The 22191-nt window shown below is 40.1% G+C and overlaps 1 protein-coding gene and 1 long non-coding RNA gene across 2 annotated transcripts; one reads left to right on the top strand and one right to left on the bottom strand.

Moving 5' to 3' along the window:
- Nucleotides 1–1454: 1454 nt before the first annotated feature.
- LOC148188087 (uncharacterized) lies at nt 1455–16297 on the top strand. The gene is made up of 3 exons (XR_015778200.1): nt 1455–1590; nt 10724–10772; nt 14731–16297. It is a non-coding gene; the product is annotated as an uncharacterized LOC148188087 (long non-coding RNA).
- A 2217-nt stretch (nt 16298–18514) lies between these two features.
- ccl20a.3 (chemokine (C-C motif) ligand 20a, duplicate 3) lies at nt 18515–19663 on the bottom strand. The gene is made up of 4 exons (XM_042498428.2): nt 19456–19663; nt 19210–19318; nt 19042–19116; nt 18515–18932 (listed from the first exon to the last, which is right to left on the bottom strand). The coding sequence occupies exons 1-4, from the start codon at nt 19529–19531 to the stop codon at nt 18884–18886; spliced, it is 309 nt and encodes a 102-aa protein (XP_042354362.1). The 5' UTR covers nt 19532–19663; the 3' UTR covers nt 18515–18883.
- Between the last annotated feature and the right edge of the window lie 2528 nt (nt 19664–22191).

A 22191-nucleotide genomic window follows, 5' to 3' on the forward strand; every position in this document is an offset into this window, starting at 1 on the left:
CTTAAAGGAAATCAAGCCAAGGCTGTTGCTCTCGTTTGGATGTTTGAAATTAGACTGAATACCGAATAAATCTAGGTGCTATACTTCTGAGAGCATCATTCCCACCAGTTATGCAAATCAGCCTTCAAATCCGCACAATAATCAGATGATGTGCCGCTTTGTTGAGATTTGAGCGTGCTATTTTATCGGTTTAACGGAGACAAGAGCTCCCAGAGAAGAGCTAATTTGTGGTGGACGGCCTCTTGACTGTCGTAAAATTGTAGAGTCACAAAGAAATGGGTGTGATCCTCCACTTGGTGCTTCCTTCCTTCCAGTCCGAGGGGTCTGGGCCTAATAAAGGCCTGTGTGGTGCAGCACAGACAGACTGCCTTTCTTGCTGTGTGGAGAAATGTGTTCAATCACCATGGCTACCGGTCAGAGAAGAGCCCCCGCTGTGGTTATTAGGATTTCTCTGTCTGCTCACACACCGGCTCAGTATGCAGGTTAACAACTCGTAGTCTGTATTATGGATGTGAATCTGTGCGTATGCAGGAGGCCTGTGGGTCAAGGGGTGATTTAGCATTATAATCATCCCTCTATAGAAGGAGTGGTGGCATTTAAAACAAAAAAATTCAAATAATCATCTCTAGAAAACGCCCTAAAATGGACTTTCCCCTGGACTCCGCTGCCTCCCAATAGTAGCACTGATGTGAGAAGGGGAACATGAGAAAGCTTTGAGCAGTATTGATTCAGCTGAGTACTCTCGGCGCGAGTACCAGAGGATCTGAAGAGAGAATTATCCATGCACCATTTCCTCCCCTACTCCTGTGTGGAAAATTCTGCAGTTCCAGCTGTCTCGTAGCCTACATACAAGTCACATGCGCGCACAGACTTTCTTGAGGTTTGATGTTGCAAAATAATTGATTTATTTATAGTTGTTCCCTTCCATCTGGTTAGTCCGGCATATTTTATCTTGAAATAGGACAAAGCTGTCATGGTGTAAATCTTATAGTTTTCTCTGTCACATCATTTTTTCCTACATGAAATTGCCGTTATGGGGTTATTATAGTGATCCCAGAGCCTATATTAAGAACTCTGAGGTCATTATAAACACTAATAGCTACCACAGACACTCTGGGGTTAACATAAGTGCTCCAATTTGCCTGTTAGTCCACATGAGGACATTATTGGAAGCCATAAACCATGGTGGATAAACCCACCAATGAAATTTCTGAGACACAGGGTATTGTCTGCATATGCCGCTTTGCCCCCGAGTATCCTCCTCTTCCACTCCCCACCCGGTTTCTCCTGAATAATACACGACAGTCACCCCCTCTTTCTCCCCGCGTGCCCTCGCCGTCCAATGGCATGCGCGCATTTTATCAAGCTATCTCCTCTGAGCCAATCCTGGTCCTCCCGGTGATCCCTGTAAACCGGATGCCCTCCCTCCTGCATCTCAAACAGACGTAATCTGTGGATCAGAGAGGCAGACGCTCAGTCGGTGGAGAGTTGGGCTCGGACGGAAGTGATGCGAGAGAAAAATAGTAGCAGACTTGAAGAAATCGCATCGGCAGGACAGTGAATCCTGCTGGTTCACTAGCAGGAAATGTTGTAAGTATGCCATCACGTAAAATGCATAACCTAAAACTAGTGTTGCTTTTGTTAAATCCAGAATCTGTGCAAACTTTAGAGTAAATTGTGCTTTTTTTTATTAACTCTGTTAATTAATCGTAGAAAGTGTGAATATTCTGCTTATGCACATTGAATGAATGTGAAACTGTGACAGTGTGTGTTGGGTTGGCGCTCAGCAGTAATGAGGCGTCTCTAAAATGAGCGCATGTGAAACATGCCAGCGGACAGAAAAGCGTGTCTTTCATCGGTCATTTCATAAGAGCATCCGTGCGACTCGAGGAAAAATTCCGATTGCAGCCTTTTTCTGCACACTTCAACTTTTACACAGCGCCGCGAGACGCATCGATGGTACACAGTGTACAGATAAATGCTTGTTTCCGCCGCTTGGAAAGTTTTAACGCTATGTTTAAAGAGCCAGTGCGGCCCACAGGAATCCTGGTGGGAGCCTCCCAAACAATATAACTTTGATTCATTTCACTCTGCTGTTCCTATCGGGCCTGAAAGTCGGCGAACACTGATAAATGGTGGCTATTATTTTTCAGCTGAACAATGCGCACCGGCATTGTGTGGACCATCTGTCATTGTATCGACATTAACAGCAAACCTCCTGCCCCAAAGAATCCGAGTGAGACACCTGAAGAACAGAAAGCAGACAGCGATCATTCACTGCCGCCAGCCGTCTCTCGCCAAGCCGTGACTCATGATGAGATCCGTCGGGTGCGTAACGTGGCCAGAAAATGCACTAAAAAACAAACTAGTGTAATTAAAATGTCTCGTGATGAGACTCAGTGCAACATGGACGCATGACTTATGTTTTTTAATGCAGACAGAAATTGGAATAGTGCACTAGACTACTTGCGTGGTTTTTGCGCATCCTGAATTCTCGGAAACAGTCTGTGCGCATCTGACTTCCTCCCGGAATTTGGGCCTCAAGCACATGGCAAAAAACAGCCAGACTGCCATTTTCAGGGTGGGCACTCAGAGAGGATGCACTGACCAAATAAACAGCACGAGCGCTACAGTTTTGGCTCTACTCAGCTTTGACCCCCCAGGTAATTTAATGCAGCTGAGACCATCTTTCTTTAAGGAGACTTTGCCGTGCTCAGTCTCCCAGCGTGCAGTGCCAAGCACTAATATGCCTTAAGGTTAATGAGGCAGCTTCCATAAATTCTTCTGCCATTTAGATTATGGAGGGTCTAGACGCTTAGTGCAGCACTACATTTTACTGGCTATGGATTGTACACAGCTTGCTTTAATGAAAAATGCATGGCTTTTTATTGGAGAACAAACATTTACCTATGATGCTGACATTTAACTGCCTGTACTTTAATTTTCTAGTGTTCTGTCTTATGTTGCCTGAGGAGTTAGAGATGCACAATAATATCAGCACGTCATTCGTATCAGCAGATATTGGCTTTAAAATTAAATATCCAAATCGGCCAGCATGCTGATTTCTGCTGAGATCACAAACTGATATTTTTCTTTTTGTATTGACAAAGTGAGCATGTATAGAACAACAACCCTAAGTAATTTCCTTATTTTGCACAATGAATGAATATTACATACACTTTGTATTTCATGTCTCCATCTGCTGGTGGATTATCACAATAAGTGTATGCATTATATGATGTTATTTCCACTACAGAAGAGGAAATAAGTAAATTTAGGTGCGGAAAAAAGTGGCTATATCGACATCAGTTATTGGCCTAACGACTTGATATATGTTGGCAAAAAATCCAATATTGTGCATCCCTATGAGAAATGTACAGTGTATAATAGGTGCTGATGACAGCCTCACTTCCGTCCCTCTCAGGGCTGAGTGTACATATAATTCACTTTGTCCCTCGTGAAGAGGAAAAGCAGCATCCTCCTGCTCCCTCACAGCACTGAGCAGTCCGAGTGCATATCTGTTGTAGGGCTTTAATTCAGTTTTGAGCTGCTCTCAGCTGAGTGAATGGAGCAAAGCCACGGTCTTCCTGCTCCTGTTGTGCTGGTGGAGGGGTGGTTGCGTGTTGGCTTATCTTATCTCTTGCTGGAACTATGATCATCATTCCTGTGTGGCTCATCATCACACGTGACGAGCTTCACCAACCTGCAATTACGTCCAGAGGCAACCTGCTATCACGGTTGGAGAGGTTCTCGACCGCACGTCACCTCCACATCATCTTCGTCTCTTAGAACAATTCCAGTTAAAAAAATAATGCCCCTATTGTTTTTGTCAGTCAGTTAAAATGTAATGTTAGCATCAGGGAGTCCCATCTCCTACTATCACATGACTTTCAGCAGACACCCAGCTCCTTCCCTGCTGCTATCAAACACTGAACACACAAATGAGGAGGAAGGGAAAAAAAGCTAACATACTTGCTTCCCCCTATTTTCAGTCATTAAAATACAATATGCAAACTTTTAAATTCATTATTTCTGAGTCATCTGGAAGACATAAAAAAGCACACATGCCCTGTGGATAATGAACTAAATTTACAAAAGAGTGAGGTAATGCTTGTGTTGTTGATTTTTCAAGCTCAGACTTTATTGCAGGTGGAGATTTTTTGGGGGGAAAACAAGATAAGGCACTCTTGATATTTAGAACATGTGCATTTGTGCATTTGTTTTTGCTTGTAAAAACATGAAAGTAGCAGACATTTATTTTGACAAAATTAAACATTTACATGATGAATTGATGCAGGAATGGCACAAGCCGTTGCATAAAAATTGTAGGAAATCAAGTGTTAGTTGTTCAAAATTTTCTGGCGGAGGTCTTTGCTTCATGCATCACAGGTAAATGAAGTCAAGGGGTGAGTGAGTTTATAGCAGCAGGAACCTGCGTGTCCATATGTGCGTGTTCGTGCTTCCCTCGGGTGTGCGGTTGCAGTGTTGGGTAAATGGAAAGGTTAGGTGGTGGAGACCCCTGCACTCTGCCTCAGGCATCTCGACATACTGCCTATATAGTTGAGTGGATGACCTCTGACCTCTTGTCTAGCCAAAGGCGCGGGTCTGCTCAGGTCAAGCCAGGTGGCTTTCAAGAGTCCATTGGCCCTTTCAGGAACACAAATGACATTTGAACTCTTTCCATTTTGGGATCAAACGCGATCTTTTGGTTAATTAAGAAACTCTTGAGGCTTGTGTGTGACTGTGTGTAGATGAGTGTGTGTTACAGGTACATCTCTAGATCGTAAAACACAGATTACAAGGCAAGCTGGTTAAAAGCCTTCAGAACATCTTGATTTTATCTCTCTCCTCTATGCTTCATAAAGTCCAACACTTGTCCAAACTGTTTGATGCTTCAGGAGCTCCTTTTATCTTGAAGTTCACACTCGGGTTGCAACTCTATGAGATCGTCACAGTACGACAACCATAAAGTCTCAGAAAATATCACGGTTTCACAGTATCATGGAATTACCAAATTATTATCAGCAAGAATGAGCATTAAAGAGATGAAAACAGAATGTTCAGTTCTGGTTTAACAAATGTTCAAATCACTTAAAATTAAGACTTGAAAACATTTTTGAATGGAAGTATGAGTAAAAAATCTCCCTTTTGAAGATAATTAAAATAAAGGTTGCATTTCTTTTTTAAATATCATAGATAAGCAAATATACACGGTATGATAATTGTCAACGTTCATATCACAGTATACCACAAAACCAGTATATCGTTGCACCCCTAGTTCACACTAAGATTTTTCCCTAGAGATATGTCAAAGACACGCTGAGGTCGGCCATTGGTCCTCACTCTCGGCTCATTTATGAGACGTTACAGCTGTTGTACAGCCCGCTTTTAATCATGACGTGTGGTAGCTGTAAGACAAAAAAACCCGCATTAGTCCCGATCTTGTCACAGCTGGGAGAAAACAGCCCATCTCAATTCTGTCACAACATGCTCTCCATTGTCCCACCACGCAAGAAACTCCCCATGGAAATTTTGGAATCTTTCCCATTGTTCCTAAAGGAAAGGGGGCTTTCATATGGAAGTGGGGAACGCCAGGAAATGACAGGCATTCTTTGTGGACTATTTGAAAATAAACTTGTGGGTCCTCTCGCTTCCCTCTCAAACAGCTCCGCAAAAACTAGAAATAAGAAGAGAGGATTATGGTCTTAAAAATCCCTCAATGGCTTTTTCACTTTCTTATGTTTCCTGCTGCAATTTGTCCCGAAAGTATATTTTTGTATTCAGAGTACTGGAGACATGCCATCGGAGTTTCAGCTAAAGAGCTTTTGTCGAAAGCTTTTCACTCTTTTCTCTACAGTTTCCTGAATGGGTGCATTCTTATTTTCCTCCTTATTTGTCCTTATTTTGCCTCATCTTTACCCCTGGCTTTAAACACAACCCCACTGCTTGAGCTCTGCTTTATGAGATGTGACAGTGAGGTCTGGTTGCAGAGGCAGTCCGTGTGGACTGGGACGTAAAGCTTTACATTCAGCCGGCTGTGGTCGGGTTTAGGGAGGACTTAAACTCACTTCACCCCTATACAGTGCCTCGTATACAGGAACTGCCTTCATTCTGCTGAGCTGGCATGAAAGTGCAGAATTGGAAGGAGGAAAAAAAGGAGAAAAAAAACACACATTAGACTTGCCTTCCTTAACCTCCGAGTCCTTAATTGCACACATACAGTTGCTACCTTTAATAAAAAAAGGGGGAAGAAAAGTCAAAACAGGTGGTAATGATTTAAAAAATTGTATGCAACATTTTTCTTCGGTGTCAACAACATCTTTTTGAAGTTCGGCACCAGGTGTTCATAGTTCAACTCCCTCCTTTTTCCTTTTGAGATTTAATAACTGGTTTTATTTAAAGGCGCTTTTTTTTCTGAGCTGGTCGGTCAGTCTTCCTCAGATTAACACTCACACCTTACCCCCAAACTCCTCTTTCTCTTCCTCCTCCTCCTCTTGTTGTTTTTCCCACCCGGCCTGTGGTGGTTCCCAGGTATTTGACCAGTGTAGCGTGGCCGGGAGGCCGGTTGTTCTGTCCTCTGTAAGACAAAGGCAGCGTGCCTCAAGGAGAGGGATGAAAGGAAACGGGGCTGTGCAGCCACTCCTTTTTACAATGGGAAACCTCCTTAGTGAGGTTGTAGAGCAAATAACCACCTTCTCTCTTCCTTTTTTTTCTCAACAAACACTGAGACTGAGAGTGTGTCTCTATCTTTTGTAGTGTGTGTGTGTGTGTGTGTGTGTGTGTGTGTGTGTGTGTGTGTGTGTGTGTGTGTACATAGATGTGTGTGCAAAGAGGAAGGGGTATCCTTTAGAACGTTTTTAGGCTTTCTCTTCCCTACACCTGCTTAGTGTGAGTCGACAGATGGTGCTTCTCTTGTTGGAGATGTTTCCTCTGTTAAGTTTGTTTTTTGTTGTGGTTTAAACTGTATAGAGTGGGCTAGAAATTCAGGGGGAGACGCATAAAAGAAGCTTTTAATGATGTAAATGATCCCAAAGCTGCCCAGTTTTGTCAGCTGGGCTAAAAGATTATTTTTCACATGGCGTTTAAGGTTCCTTTCTGTATTTGTGAAGAAAAATAGAGATTTTAATAGCATTCACATCCTTTACGTTTGCAATAGTGGTAATACGTCAGCATGAATTAGTTGTAGAGCTGCAAGGATTAGCTGATGAATTGATATGTCGATCAAAAGAAAATTAATCAAGTTTGTAATTTGTCAAGCCAAAATGTTACACATTTGTTGGTTCCAGCTTCTTACTAGTGAGAATTTGCTGCTTTTATTTTACATTTATGACAATTAATGAAGAGTGTTTGGGTTTTGGACCAAAAAAGCAAATATAAGATGTCACTTTTTGGCTCTGGGAAATTGTAATTCGAATTTATCACAATTTTTTGACATTTTATAGACTAAACGATGAATTGATTCATAATGAAAATATACTGCAGACTAACTGATAATGAAAATAATTTTTAGTCGCAGCCCTAATCACTTGATACATTTATTGTTGGAGATTTTAACACATGCACAATATATATGAGCTCATCGTGTATTTTGCATGTGAAAATCTGAAATTGTTTTTACAAAAATGTGAAAGAAAAAATCTAAATATTTTCAGTTGAAGTGTTGTTGAGGACAAAATTAAAGTACCATAAGATGAAAATATTAAAAATTTTGTCTAAATGGTACTTGTACAAAAGTATTTTGTAACTCGCCATCCCTAGTTTTGCCAAGGATTCATTATTCAGTGAAACATTTGTATTGTTTACAAAATGTTGCCACATTATGACTTGTTTACAGATGAGGTCGAAATATACACACAGTACATCTCTGGCAGCTCTGACCCGCCGGCGCTCAGTCTAGTGTTATCCTCTCGGGTGGTGGTCAGGGGGAGGGAGTGGTAGCCGCGGGTGTCTTTTATGGCTCCGGCTCCAGAGACAACCTGTTCTCAGGCACCTCTCTTCTGGCACTTTTTTATGACATCATAAATTCCTCCATTTCCTCTGACCAGCCCTAGGTGGATATAAAGGACATACCTGGCCAGTAATTGTCTGTCTGGCCCTCTCATCTGTCAGTCTCCTTCTACTGCTGGTGACTTCCTCCAGAGCCAGACTCACAGACTGCCTGAAGATACTCTCAGATCTCTTAGATCTGGACAGTGGACCAATAAAAACAGCAATTTATTTGATGAGCGATAGGGTAAAGACGTTTTTTTTTCCCCTTTTAGACGCCTTTTACTGCATCTTTGCTGGTCATTTAGGTCAGTGAGGAGAGTCAGCCTGGCACCAACGTTACAGCGCGGCCTCTCTGCATGCATGTGCACTTCAGACCGACAACAACAGCCCACTCTCAGACCTGTTGATACCTTTTGTTTGTTAAAGTCTGAGGATGAAGAGCAGAAAAGAAAGGATTAGGGGAAGAAAAAGGAGGGTTTTTTTAGTGGGGCGAAAGGAGAAGCCCTCAGGAACATTCAGCGTTCACATTCATCTGATACACGGCTGGGGCTCCTCTGGGAGGCTGGAACAATACGCGCACCAGCACGACAACATTCCTTGGGGTTAAAAAGGTCAAGGGTCACCCAACGACCCCAACCTGCCAATCAGTCCCAAGGCACTAACTCTGTGCCTTTTGTTTTTGGTTTATGTCTTCGCACTTGTTGAACAGACTCTGCACCTTGTGTTACAATGTGCCCTTTGCTCTCTGATAGACTGGACTGGCATGGAGCACTTTCACACTTTCATAATGTTTGTTAACTAGTAGTTTAGATGTCCAAGTTCAGCTTCACAGGAGGAGAGAATACATTTGGTAAAAGCTGCACAGACCTTCAAATTAAGTTACGTTGTTTGGCCTAGTTTGCCTGACAATATACATTTTTAGAATTATGTCTGCAGCCTGTGTCACATATAATATCCCAGCCAGATGTTTGGCAAGCTGAGATCCATATATGCTTTAAAAAGAACCACCACAAAGCAGCCAAACTGTAATTATCCAAAGATTTAAATGGCCACTTTATATAATGAACCCACCAGGGTCAAATATTAGCCTTAGGGCACTGTAGGTCCTCCGAGTCGTGTTTTTCCTCCCTTATGAAAAATCCGGGCTCAGTTTTTTTTTTTCCTGAACACTATAGCACACTTCAAATAAAGTCTGAAGGCTGCCATTAAAGTGGAGCATATGCATGTGTAGGCATGGCGTGTAAGGCCCCTACAGGCAGACTGCGGGTCTGTTAGTCATTACTGGTGAATGTACAGTATACAGTGGACATGTAGCTACATTAAAGTCTCGCCCACGGCCACATCAGACCACCCAGAGACACACCACTGGCACTTCCTGCACCATCGCTCAGCCCCAGGGGAAATGCGTTTTGGGATTTCCGGAGGATGCACTAGACATTAATTGTCTGTTGATTGGGAAACTTTCGACTGCAAATCAGATTAAATGTAAGTTAATTAAAAAGATGGTCAGATTCCCAGAAAAGCATTTTTCTTTGTTTCTGTACAACATATTTATCAATCTCCAACACGGGCGCACCCAAACATTTTTTAGGGACAGGCAGACGGCACCACAGAAAATCGCGGGGTGGCACACCAAAGCCAATTTCAGGAAACTAACTGTTGAAGTATTTAGGCTAGTTAAAAACTTGTCCGTATGGAGTGTTAAGGAATTGCATACTAATATAACTTGTTTTTTTATTTTACACTATAGGAGTAGGGTGAAAACTGATACAGCATAATATCGGGATATTTTTGCATGTCAATATCGTATTGCTACATTGACAGCAAGAATCGATTTTTAAAAAAAAAAATTACATAAATTATTATTCATACAAATATGGTAATAATAATAATAATGATAATAAACCAACTGCTTTTTCAGTGCACTAGATGCAATGTGCTGCAGTAAAAATGATAAAAGTGGAACGAACAGACTGAAAACTTTATCTTATGAGATAAAACAGATGTTAACAAAGTTTTCCTTTGGTGACATAATGTACAGTTGGAAAATGGTAAATAACTTGCAGTATATAATAATATATGTTGGTCCTTGGCTGCTTTTTTTCCAGCCAATTCAGCATGTTGAATCTGCGTTAGAGATGACGGAGCTGGTGGTGAGTGAAACCACTCTGATTGGCAGTTCAGCTCTGTGCACGAGAAGAGAAACGGAAGTTAGATTGAAACAAATGTGTCATGTTCGATAAAACTGTTTTTTAAGTCATTGAGCTCTTTAGCAGAAACGGCTCTGAATTGTTTGTGTTATTATTTACAAGCGCACAGTAAATATGCCTTGGTCTTTCAACGTTGGGTTGTATTGTTAGTGTGTTAACTGGCTAACTAGCGTCTTGAATCCGCCCCTTCAGTCTCCTGGTTTCCATTTTTTTCATGACAAGTACAGAGTACTGCTGTGTGCTAGTATGGAGAGTGTTTTCCTCTCAGGCAGGTTCAGAACGTACACCCTGTTTGGCCGTCAACTGTAGTCTTTGCGGTGTGTTCAAATGCCACCTTTTGGTGGAGACTCAGGCGGCCTGAGGCCACACAACAGTCTGCCTCCGTTGCCACTAGTTCTTTGATGTCGGTTTGGTGTGTCTGGGCCTTTTAAAAGGACAAATATTCAGCTGTAATTTGGTGCCCCCCCTGTTTTTTTCATCTAACTGTGTTTTGTTTACATCTGCTTTTGTCTTTTTTTCTGTAGGTGTTCACATTCCTGCTGCTTCTGCCTTCATGAAGATGATTCCCATCAGGTATACTGCACATCATTATTAAAACAGCTTCATAGAACCCTCAGTTTCTCCATTACTGAATATCCTCCATGTGTCACATTCTTTTGTCCTCTTTCGGTGGAGAGGCATCACAGAAAGATGACTATAAAGCTCTCCGAATTTTTTATCCCGCGCACTAAATCGGCTTACAGTAGAGGAAGGAGACATTGCTCTCTATTAGTCTGCAGCTAGAAATGAAAGCCTATCTGGCTGCAGCTGTGGAGGAGCTCCAAAGATGGGGACGTTTATTGTCGGGAACAAATAGAGGCCTTTTAATTTTGTCTAGCAGCTGACGCCTCTCCCCACCCACTCCTCCAAAACCGCTTTTGTCGGTAATGTAGAGTGGCCTGCTCAGGCAAGAGCGAGAGACCATGAGAGTTTCATGGTATGAAAAAAAAAAAAAAAAGTGCAGCAGAGTTTGTCGGTGTCGGCTTGGAGAGGAGAGGCCCGGCTGTTTGCCATATGATGTAATTATCTGCCATTTCAGAAGATTATCTCCCTCCATCAATATAGTGTTTAAATGTGTATATGCATGTGTGCGTGTGTATGTGTCTGTGTGTGATCTGATCTCTGGTTTGTACCCCGGTGTAATGTTGAGACTCTGTGGCCTGCAGCTTGGCCCCCCATTTAAGCTGGGTTAGCTATGATCTCTCCCCCTCTAACCTCAATCCCTCCCCCCTCCGTGACCCCTCCCTCCCTCACCCACACCCACACACACCCACCCCCACATACACACACACATACAGAGTCTCTCAACACAAAAGAAATATTCAGCTGTAGAGAGGGGGTCCCTCAGAGGGCGCGACATTGAACTGGGGGGGATTAAGAAGAAATGGCTAGCTGACACTGGGGTTGCCATGGCAAAGCCCCCCTTTTCTCCGCTCCCTCGACCCCTCCGCCTATTTTTCGTTTTAGGGCTCATTGTGGGGTGAGGTGTGTGTGTGTGTGAGTGATAGAGTAGGGGAGATGTAATATGGCTTATGAATTTAGTCTCTTATCTGAGCTGCTTCACCCTGAGAGAGAAGAGACTTCTAGTTCACATGCTGCCGTTCAGATAGCTGAGAAAAAAAAGCAGAAAAGGGTCTAAAAACCAGTGTTTCATGATTTTTACTCAGCGGCTGTAAATTTAATACCACATTATAGGACATTGCTTGACTGCATAATTCTCTTCTACGATCGTACAAATGAATTTGTACATTTTTACATATTCATTAAGTAGAGCACGCCATGAAAGAATGCAGAGGCAATAATTCAGACACCCAGACAAAAACCAAACTGTCTATTTCATGACCTTCTGAATTATAGCTGCCGTAGCGTGATGCATTACTCATCCATTGTAGCCAGTGTGTGATCATGCTAGCCTGACGTCTGCCTCCCTCAGCAGAGTAATGGATGCAGGTCTAGCCGGGCCAATGACATCAGCACCCTAAGCCGATGAAACGGTGCGATGAATGACCATAGATCAGCGTTTACCATCCTGACGTCAGCCCCCGGTCTGCGCAGCAGCGCAGTGACACTGTCGGGAGTTGTTCCCCAGCTATGGGCTGCTCCTGACAATGGGAGCTCTCAGCCTGTGGTCGGGTGATGGCTGGGGTCTGAAAAGCTTGGCTGCACAGTGGGACATCGCTGCATTGTTCTCAGGACTAGATGTCCATAAGAACCGTGGCAGGCTCGGGGATATTTCACTAATATTGTTCTGAGCAAACCAAAGAGGGTTTTTGTTTTGTTTTGTTTGTTTTGAAATACATATGTGTATTTTCTTTCATTTCATTTATTTTAAAAAAATCATATATATATATATAAAGTCTTTTAAGGGTCAGTTCACCCAGATTACAAAAGCATTTTCTCACTTAATTGTAGTGTTATCTATGTATGCAAATAGTTTTGGTTTAATTTGTCCATTTGCCTTTCTTCGGCCCAAAACAATAGATATGATTGGATTGTTTAGAGTAGCTGGGACTTTGTTTGGGACGTAGGTGTAGATTTCAGGGGGCACGCAGATGACACATCTCCCTCAAAATGTAGTACGTGTAAATTTTTCCCCAATAAGTGTACAAAATGCATGAATTTGTGCATAAAAATACACTAGAATGCAGGAAATTAAATGTTTGATGCTCAAAATCAAATCAAAAATTAAAAAATCAAAAATTCTCAGGTGGAAGACACAACACTCCTTTTCATGTGTCCCCATCCCCCCCTCCAATGTCATAACTAAGCCTACACCCTTGGTTAGGGCTGGGCAATATATTGATATTATATCAATTCTGTGATATGGGATTAGATATTGTCTTAGATTTTTGATATATCATAATATAATAAGTGTTGTCTTTTCCTGGTTTTAAAAGCTATATTTTAGTAAAATGATGTAATTTTCTGAACTTAACAGAATTGGGTAGTTGCTCTATTATTCACCTTTACCCATCTAGTCATTATATCCACATTGCTGGTGGGAATATTTTGTAAAAGCACTAATATTTATCCCTAAAATATTTTAACAATATCGATAACCAGCTATTTAGTTAAAAAATATTTTGTTTATTTCTCTTGTAATCTTAACTTTATTTGGAAAGGGCAATACTATAGAGTGTACAAAATACTTAAGATGTTGTAACATAAAACAATTTTCCATTTTTGATTCATGTCCTCAGACAAATAGAAGAGCCACGATTGCTGTGGGCCACGTCTCTCATTTCTCCGTCTTCACTTCCAGCATTATATACCTGTGTATACTCTTTACTTGTGTACATGTTGAACACTCATATATATTTACCCGCATATCGGTATGTATACAATAGAGCTGCAATGATTAGTCGATTAGCTGATTGAAAGAAAATTAATCACCAACTATTTTGATAATTTATTCATCATTTTAGTCATTTTTCAAGCAGAAGTTTCAAACATTTGCTGGTTCCAACTATTTAAATTTGACAATTTGCTGCCGTTCTTTGTAATTTATGATGCTAAATGGAGAGTCTTTGGACTGTTGAGCTCTGGAAAATTGTGCCGAACATTTTTCAGATTTTTTTGACATTGAACAGAGTACTTGATATAGCGATTAATCATGAAAATTAACACCAGATTAATCAATAATGAAAGCAATCATAAATTGCAGCCCTACTATACAACCCACATGCCTATGTGTACTTCCACCTAAAGCTGTTTATAATTTTTCGTGGTTGGCTTTCTTACACGTGTCCTTTGTACACTCTGTAAAAAACTCAACTATATACATTAGCTTACTCAGGGAGCTTTTACGTTTCTACTCTCCTCATCAGTACCCTATATTCAGCATTCTCGGATTCAGCATTCTTTTTCTATTACTTTAATGCCCTCCACATAAAAAAAAGCCCAACTTATTTATAAGTAAAATGTGTTTTACCAATTTTAAAACTTAAACAGATAGATAGATAGATAGATAGATAGATAGATTCTTTTATTAATCCACAGAAGGATAGTAAGTTGTCATAGCAGCCTAATACATTACAGTTCAACAAAACATTAAAATACGACAAAAACATTTAAAATACAAAAAAAAAACCCAATGACAACACATTAAAAACAATGAATAAATAGGGATAAAATGAGTTCAGTCCACAAGCAACTCAGTACCCGTGAATCTGGCAGAGGCAGATGAGTTATAAGATTAGCTCCTGTATCGTTCCTTTGAACATCGGAGTTGGATTGGTCTGTGGTTTACTTTACCCTTGCCCCGCATCCATTTATTACAGATTTGTTGTTGAATATTTCAAATGTCATTTCCTTAATGCTGTTCCTCTCACATCTGTTATATTAGGGTGACAAAGAAATCTCCAATCAAATATCTGAAAATCAGCATAAATGTAACCAAAAGTTGTTATTTCTGCAATTTTAGGCGAATTGACCCTTTAAAGACAAACATACGGTGCCACATCTAACAACTTCCTCTTGATCTGTGTTTCAGATGCCGTTACGGCCAATTTCGAAGTGAAGATCAAAGACTTCAGAGCTCCTCTGATTAATGAGGTGCCGGTAGTTCACTAAAGCAGATCCTCTCAGTTTATGTTCAGGCTTAAACGCACAGCGTGATCATGTATAACATAACCAGAACCATGTTTGCCCTGTGGACAGTGGACTCATTCTGCCACTGTCCTGTGTCATTATGTCCCTGTGCTGAGCGACCTGACCTCTGGGGTTTGAGCGACGTCCCCGGCTCTGTTCCCGTCCCCCGCTCGTCTGACTGTCTGTCCTCCCTCCTCTACGCCCTGCCTCGTCTTGTCAGCTCAGCTCACAGTCACACTCCTGCTCGCCTCGGTGAACATTCAACGCTGTCGGTGAGTTTTGGTATGGATCACATAAAAACCATCGACCGTTGACTGTGCCCCGAGGCCTGCTCTGACGACGGCGGGAATGAGCAAAAAAAAAAAAAGAAGAACAAAAGGGCAAAGTGGGCGCATGCAAAGTCCAGACACACATGCACAAAAGTGACACTCTGTTTCCACTGTACCCAAAGACCAAAGGTCACAATCAACATTCATTGCTGTCGCTGGGTTGGACTGTGTAGAAAAGCTCACTGAACAATGAGTGCAACTGTGGCCCAGATCTGCCTGACTCGCGTCTCAGCCAATCAGCCGACCGGATGTGAAACACTCTGATTTCTTTATTTATATACTTCTTGTTTTTCACTTCTATTTTCTCCTCTCTTCCTCCCTCCCCGGCACTGGATAGTCTTCAGGGGAAGAGAGAAGGAGAGAGAGAGAGATAGAGACACAAATAGACTTCTGGCGGCTTGCTTGTCCTCATCCTCCTCTCCTCTCCTCTAATTGGTGGTTATGTGTGCAGCAAGGGGGAAGGAAGCGGAGTGAATGTGTAATCATTTGGAGTCTCTTCTCCTTTAGATGTTTCATCCCTCTCTTTTTTGTTTGTCTAATTATACACCGAGCTCAGTTAACTCTGTGTTACCGGCGCTGGCAATAGTGAGCGAGTGACAAAGAGAGGGAGGACAAGAGGGGACAAAAAAAAGGTGGAAAGATTATAGCGGCAGTAAAATTATTATCTCGTTTTTAGCAGATTTATTCTAATGTTCTTCCTGGTTGTGCTGCAAGTGTGCCAGGATATATTCAATTTTGAAATGCAGAGAGAAGATTGTTTTCACCTCCCTGACTGAGGATGTCTCATTATCTGTGTTTGAGCTTCATGAGAGACTGTCTGGTTTCCTGCCTGCCTCCGTTTGTGTGTGTGCCATGATAGAAGACCTGTCTGCCGATCTCAGAGTGCAATATGTTATTTTCTTTCTATATCAAAGCAGCCCACTGCCTCATGGGAAAACACAAGTCTATAACCTTGTCTTCCTTCAGACAGTCTGGGACCGGCCATGCTGCTGCCATTTCTCATTGTGTCCATCTGTAACCAGTCTCTGACACTGTGTCCTGTATTTGTAATTCATGATGTAAACACACAGTTGATTTATGTAGAAGTGTGTTTAGGAAAGTGTGATTCACTGATTAATTTAATAAAGTAAAATCCATGAATTAATGTCTGATGTGATTATTTACGGTGTTAATTCTACATGCAAGTCATTCAGTGTAGTTTCACTCCAGCTCCATCTTTTCATAGTCTCCATCACTCTTTTCTACCGGTATGTACCTTCTCTGTCATTTAGTAACCCATGTCCATGTCCCTCTCTCCCCAGTCTCTCTGTATTATTCATAGAAAAGCACTCTGTACAGTGGTGCAGAACAGTGGAGGTGATGTAATAGTGGCTGTGAGCGCAGCTCCAGACTGTCATTTGGGATGGATTCATGCAACACTAAAAAAAACCCCAAAACACTTATTTGTTTGGCCAGTGATTGCAGCAAATTCACGATAAAAGTCATCAAGATCAAAATCATTTTCTAGCAGTTTTGAAGTTAAAAAAATGACATTTCAGAAACTTGAAAACCAACTATGAGTAGTGAAATGTTAAGGTGTAGAAAGAGAGGAAAACAGTGAGGCAGCTAAAAGTCCACGGCATTGTGTGATCTATTATAAATGTTGTGTGATAAAAACATTTCCTGTTACTCACAAACAGCACTGAAACAGCAGAACTAACAAAAGTGTTGCTGAGACATCATTTCACAGCATTTCTTCTTCGGAGCAATTCTACTGCCACCCAGTGCTCGAAGAGCGCTCTACATGACTTTATGTACAAGAGAAGCGTTCATTCTGTTACATAGAAATCACACAATGAAATATTTGAAAGGTCTAGAGCTGCACAGACAAATTAATTAATCATTTGAAAGAAAAGTCATTTTTTCAAGTCAAAGTGTCAAGCATTTGCTGGTTCCAGCTTCAATGTGAGAATTTGCTATTGTTCTTTTTCCTATATTATGGTAAATGAAGAGTCTTTGGGTTTTGGAGTGTAGGTTAGATTAAAAATAAATAAATAAATACTTTTTCTTTTTCTTGACATTCTATAGACATAGACAAAGATACGTAACTGATTAACAGCACAAACAAACAAACAAACAAACAAACAAACAAACAAACAAACAAAGAGATTAATCATTAATGAAAGTAATCATTAGCCCAGGACAGGTCTTATACAGTTTTCACAGTAAAACTTTTTGAAATTCTAACTGATCCTGGATCTATTTTTGGGGGGCTGTCTTTGATTTAAAAATGTATTCACTTTGTAGACTTGACTTTGGTTCTGCATACTTACTTTCAGAAATGAGCACATATACATCAAAAAGTGTATTATAAATTACAAATACTTGCTCATCAAATGTATCAAAATCAAATACAAAATACTGGTATGAGAAAATGTATTTAAATTATGCATAATTATTATTTGAAAATACAAATAACATTTGGGGCACAATAGTCTGAATATGAGTTTGACTCTGACCTTAACCCATAATTAATTCTAATTATGTATTATCTAATTCTCTTCTAATTTCTCACATGAGAGATTTGAAGTGGTTTGAATATCTTGGGAGAGATCGTGACATCTTTGAGGAGGGAGGTTGCAAATTCAGGATATTTTTCTACAGTTTAAACAGTGGCGATAAAATTATATCTAATTTGAGGATAAAATATTATGTAATGTATTTCAATGAGCTTGTACTTTCTATGAGAAGTACAAGCTCCTAGTATTTGGTTACAGATAACATTTTATCTTTTTCTGTCAGGCAAAATACAAACTAAAAAATACTTTTACTTTTTTAAAACGGCATTTTAAAAAAGCAATTAAATATGTATCTTAAATACATTTAATTGAAATACTACTCATCTCTGTTAATATGCCACTTACTTAGATAAGAGCTACTTATTTGACAAAACAAAGCTATTGGGAACAGAATTCATTAATCATAATATTATGCATGTTTTATTATTTCATTAGCTGCAGGACAATATCATTATAACACCACCTAGTTAAAGGGCAAACTCCTGTGTTTAGGGCAGGAGTTTCCTGCAGTAAATCACTGCTCTTTGACCTGTGAATTACACAGCATTACGCTTCATTACAACTGATGTCGGAACTTCTGTCCACCTGGAAATACCTGTTCTGCTACGTGCTCCACATAAACAGCGCTCATGACTTCCTCCTGCTGATGTCAGAGGACTTTAACCATGTTGTCTTTAACTATTAGCCATGTTTCGATCACATGACACAAAACCTCCAGAGCTGGAATTTCTCACGATGACAAAATAAACAAGGAAGTTAAGATAAAAGCTGTTATGCTGTCAGGGAAGCAAACACGTGTAGTGATTTTAGTTCAGTTTGAGCAACACACAGCACACACAGTGGAGTGTGTTTTCATTAAAAGAGGTGTCACTTTTTTTTCTTTTTTTTTTACAAAACTTTAATGATGCTATATGTAACAACATGTACAAATTCAACATTTTATAAAACAAAGAATATAAAAATAATATTTTACAATGCTTTTACAACTGAGCTGATGCCTGTATTATGTGACTTTTTTTTTTTAAATGATGAGCAGCAAACCATCTTCAAACAGGAGTTAACTGAATTATTAAACTGTGAAACATTAATGGTTACTGGATAACAGGCAAAGTTGAGATACAAAATAGTTTTGGCTCCACCAATTTTCTTTTCAAAAATCAAAGGAACTTCAGTCCAGTGCCAGTGAGGTCTTGATGTGAACCAGTTGTGCTTTGTTCCTGCAATGAAAATATACCAAGTTGTAATTATAAATAATAACTCCCATGCCTGCAGAATTATTTTATTTTTTAAAGTTATGTTGCCAATTTTCTTGGCTCAAAATCTCACCTTAAACGGTTGATATAGTCCATGACCCAGGGGAGAGCAGGATTGGTGCACGCTTTGCCCCTCTTTGTGTGGAAACTATACATAAAATGAAACAGAATAAGCAATTATTCACTTCATATCACCAATATAATGTGTCTGAGTGATTTATGCTGTGGTTGAAATACTCACATGATGGCATTGATGTGACACACCTCGGTGATGGTCTGGACTGAGTACCCCTTAATTCTACTGAATGGTAATTTGGTTGTCATGTAAGTTTGACAACATGTATAACTCGCTGTGAAAAAAAAAAAAGATAATTAGATACTGTAAAAAAGAAGTAAGGAGAAATATGTCTGTTTTAGCCAGATTTGTGTGCAACTAAATAACAAATTAAAGATAAAAAAAGAAAGATGAAGGAAGCATAGCACATACCTGCAGATGCATTTGTGAGCAGCAGACACACTGTGAGCAGAGCGATCACTGTCACTGTAGCTTTGATTGACACCATTTCGTCGTCTGTGTTGGCACTCTGAGCTGAGCTGCTGTCTTGTATGTCTGCAGGTGGAGTCTGAGAGGATTGTGTTGAGTGAGCTGATCACAGCTGCCTTTTGTACTGCTCAGCGGAGTGAAAAACTTCCACTCAGATCAGATGAGATCTGCCCACACCAGGTATTACACATCCACAGAAAACCCCAAATACCTTCCCTGATCAAGGAATAAATAGGGGAAGATGTGGGGGAATATCTCACACCCACTCACACTCACACACACACACACACACACACACACACACGTGAATAAGATGAAGTGCTGATTCTTTGTGTGTGTACATGTTTAGAATTAAACAGATGAAGTTGAAAAACTCGAAATACTTAAACTGTTATATCAAAAATTTTCATGTTTAAAAGTCATGCAACAGGGGAAGAAAAAACAACAGCTAGTGTGATTATTCAGTGTTGTATGTAAATGTGAAATTAATGGTCAAATTGGTCAATTTAGAGATTTAAGCTATTTTGCTTCCATAAAATGTTTTCTTTTAGGCTTGTGGAAAGAAATATCCAAAATACACAATTAGGTTTATATTACTATGACTACGTCTACTACTACTGCTACTGCTACTGCTACTATGAGTAATGCATTTAATTTATCATAATTAACCTTTAACCTTTAACCTTTCGAAGCACCCAAGGAAACCTTACAAAACACAGTTTAAAGATCAATAAATAAAAAAGAAAACAAGCAAGAATGTATCCATGGATCATAAAGTCAACCAATCCAGTAATATACAATAATATATTGATAAAATAACTACACAAAAATCATAAATGTAAAAATCTAGGTATAAAACCATCATCATAGAACCATCATCAGTACAAACCATTATAACAGGCAAAAATTCTGGGTGTTAGGTCACACATACTAACATGTGTTGGGTCTTCCCATTACCACACCTTGATACAACAAAGATGTCCAGTGATCCAGTGCAACATGGGAAGTTACGCAGGTGACTCCCTCTTTGCACATAATACTGTAAAAGGCAGAATACACTCAATAAAAACAAACTATTCAAATTAAGAACTGATGGAGAGATGTGAGCCCCTATAACTAGGTTGCTTTGAGGTTGCATAGAGGTTCCTTTCTAGGTCAGAGGAACGCATATATATGTATATATACTCAAGAACCGTGCATCAAAGGAAAGAAGTGCACTAAAATAGGTCATGAAACACTTGATGTCTGTCTAATTGCGCATCGCAAACTTTCCACTCAAACCACGCAACATCTTTGAAATACATCACTGATTTCCTGCAACGTGCCTTTTCCTAACTTGCAATGTTATAATTGATCGTAAGTATTGTCACTGGTGTACCTTAGCAGTGAGACAAATCTTAAAACAATAGTCACACAGACTCATATGAAAGTTTTGGTCACTGTTGTTCCTCCTGGTCAGACCTGATGTGAAGTGTGACTAAAATACAAAGTTGTCATTCAGCTAAAGTTCACTTGAAGCATTAGTTCAATTCAGTTCAATTTAATTCAATTAATTTTAATTCATAAAGCCCATTATCACAAAACACAGTTTGCCACAGAGGGCTTTACAGCGTATAACATCCCTCTGCCCTTGGACCCTCACATCGTCTAAGGACCCCCCCCCCCCAAAAAAAGAAAAAAAACCTGAAGGGGGGGGGGGGGTATCTTCCAAAGATAAAGTATTTTTTGTAAAAGGAATAGTTCTTTCTATGTACATGCTGGGCATTTTACTTTAAAATAGACTTTTAAAAACTTAATCTATCCTTTGATAAAAGGGATATTTTTGGAAACCAGCTCTCTGTGAGAACAAGACATCAAATGACTCCTACTCACAGAAAGAATCAGGGGGTTTAGGCCGACAGCTCAGCCTTGAACTTTCAATGTGCCTTTTTCACTGCCCACTCCAAACCAGTGAGAGAAGCCGAGACTACACTGAACATTCAGAAATTCCCTTCAGGAGCTCTTTGTTCATAATGAGGAGTTGGCTGAGCAAACAGCTTGACCTGTCAAAACAAGAAAAGCACTTTCTGCTAATAACATTAACAAATGTTGTGTTCTATTTGTCCCAGCAAGCCAACAGTGAGTCAGCACGCACAAAAACAGGATCCCAAAACTGAAGCAGGATCATTGAACTCAACCATAGTTACCTCTATTACTTTTACATCTTTCCTACTGTGACAAGTCAATGTCGAGCTTAAACAGAGACATTGTCTTTCCCGTAGACTGAATATAATGCTGTTCTTGATAAATGTGTTGCAGTCTAATGATAAACTTTTTAACTGAAAATGATGTTTTAGCATAGGTGCAGGTTTGGGGGGAAGCAGGGGACATGTCCTCCTCAATATTTCGCACATGTACAGTTGTATCCCTCAATAAAACATGAATAAAGCAGATGACTTTTATTTTGACAAAATTAAAGACATTTATACAATAAATTGATGCAGAAAGGGCACAAATTAATGCATAAAAATGCGCCGGGGGAATCGCGTAGGATACTCAAAATTTTCTGGTGGAGGACCCCAAACCTCTTGTTTTATATGTATAGCCTCTGGTGTTGAAATGAAACCTAAATGCCTGCAACCCTTTTGTTTTAATATGTTTAGGAGTTTTGTAATACAAATCTGAGGAACAACACTCTCG

This window comes from Plectropomus leopardus, chromosome 12 (genome assembly GCF_026936395.1).
Source record: "Plectropomus leopardus strain MGB_pleo_1.0 chromosome 12, ASM2693639v1, whole genome shotgun sequence".
NCBI classification, from domain to species: Eukaryota; Metazoa; Chordata; class Actinopteri; order Perciformes; family Serranidae; genus Plectropomus; species Plectropomus leopardus.

What these genes read in the sequence shown, in the direction of transcription:
- ccl20a.3 (XM_042498428.2), bottom strand. Translation starts at nt 19,531, where the DNA reads ATGGTGTCAATCAAAGCTACAGTGACAGTGATCGCTCTGCTCACAGTG. An exon ending in GCTCACAAATGCATCTGCAG is followed by an intron (nt 19,319 to 19,455) that starts GTATGTGCTATG and finishes TTTTTTTCACAG; the next exon opens with CGAGTTATACATGTTGTCAA. An exon ending in TGTCACATCAATGCCATCAT is followed by an intron (nt 19,117 to 19,209) that starts GTGAGTATTTCA and finishes TTTTATGTATAG; the next exon opens with TTTCCACACAAAGAGGGGCA.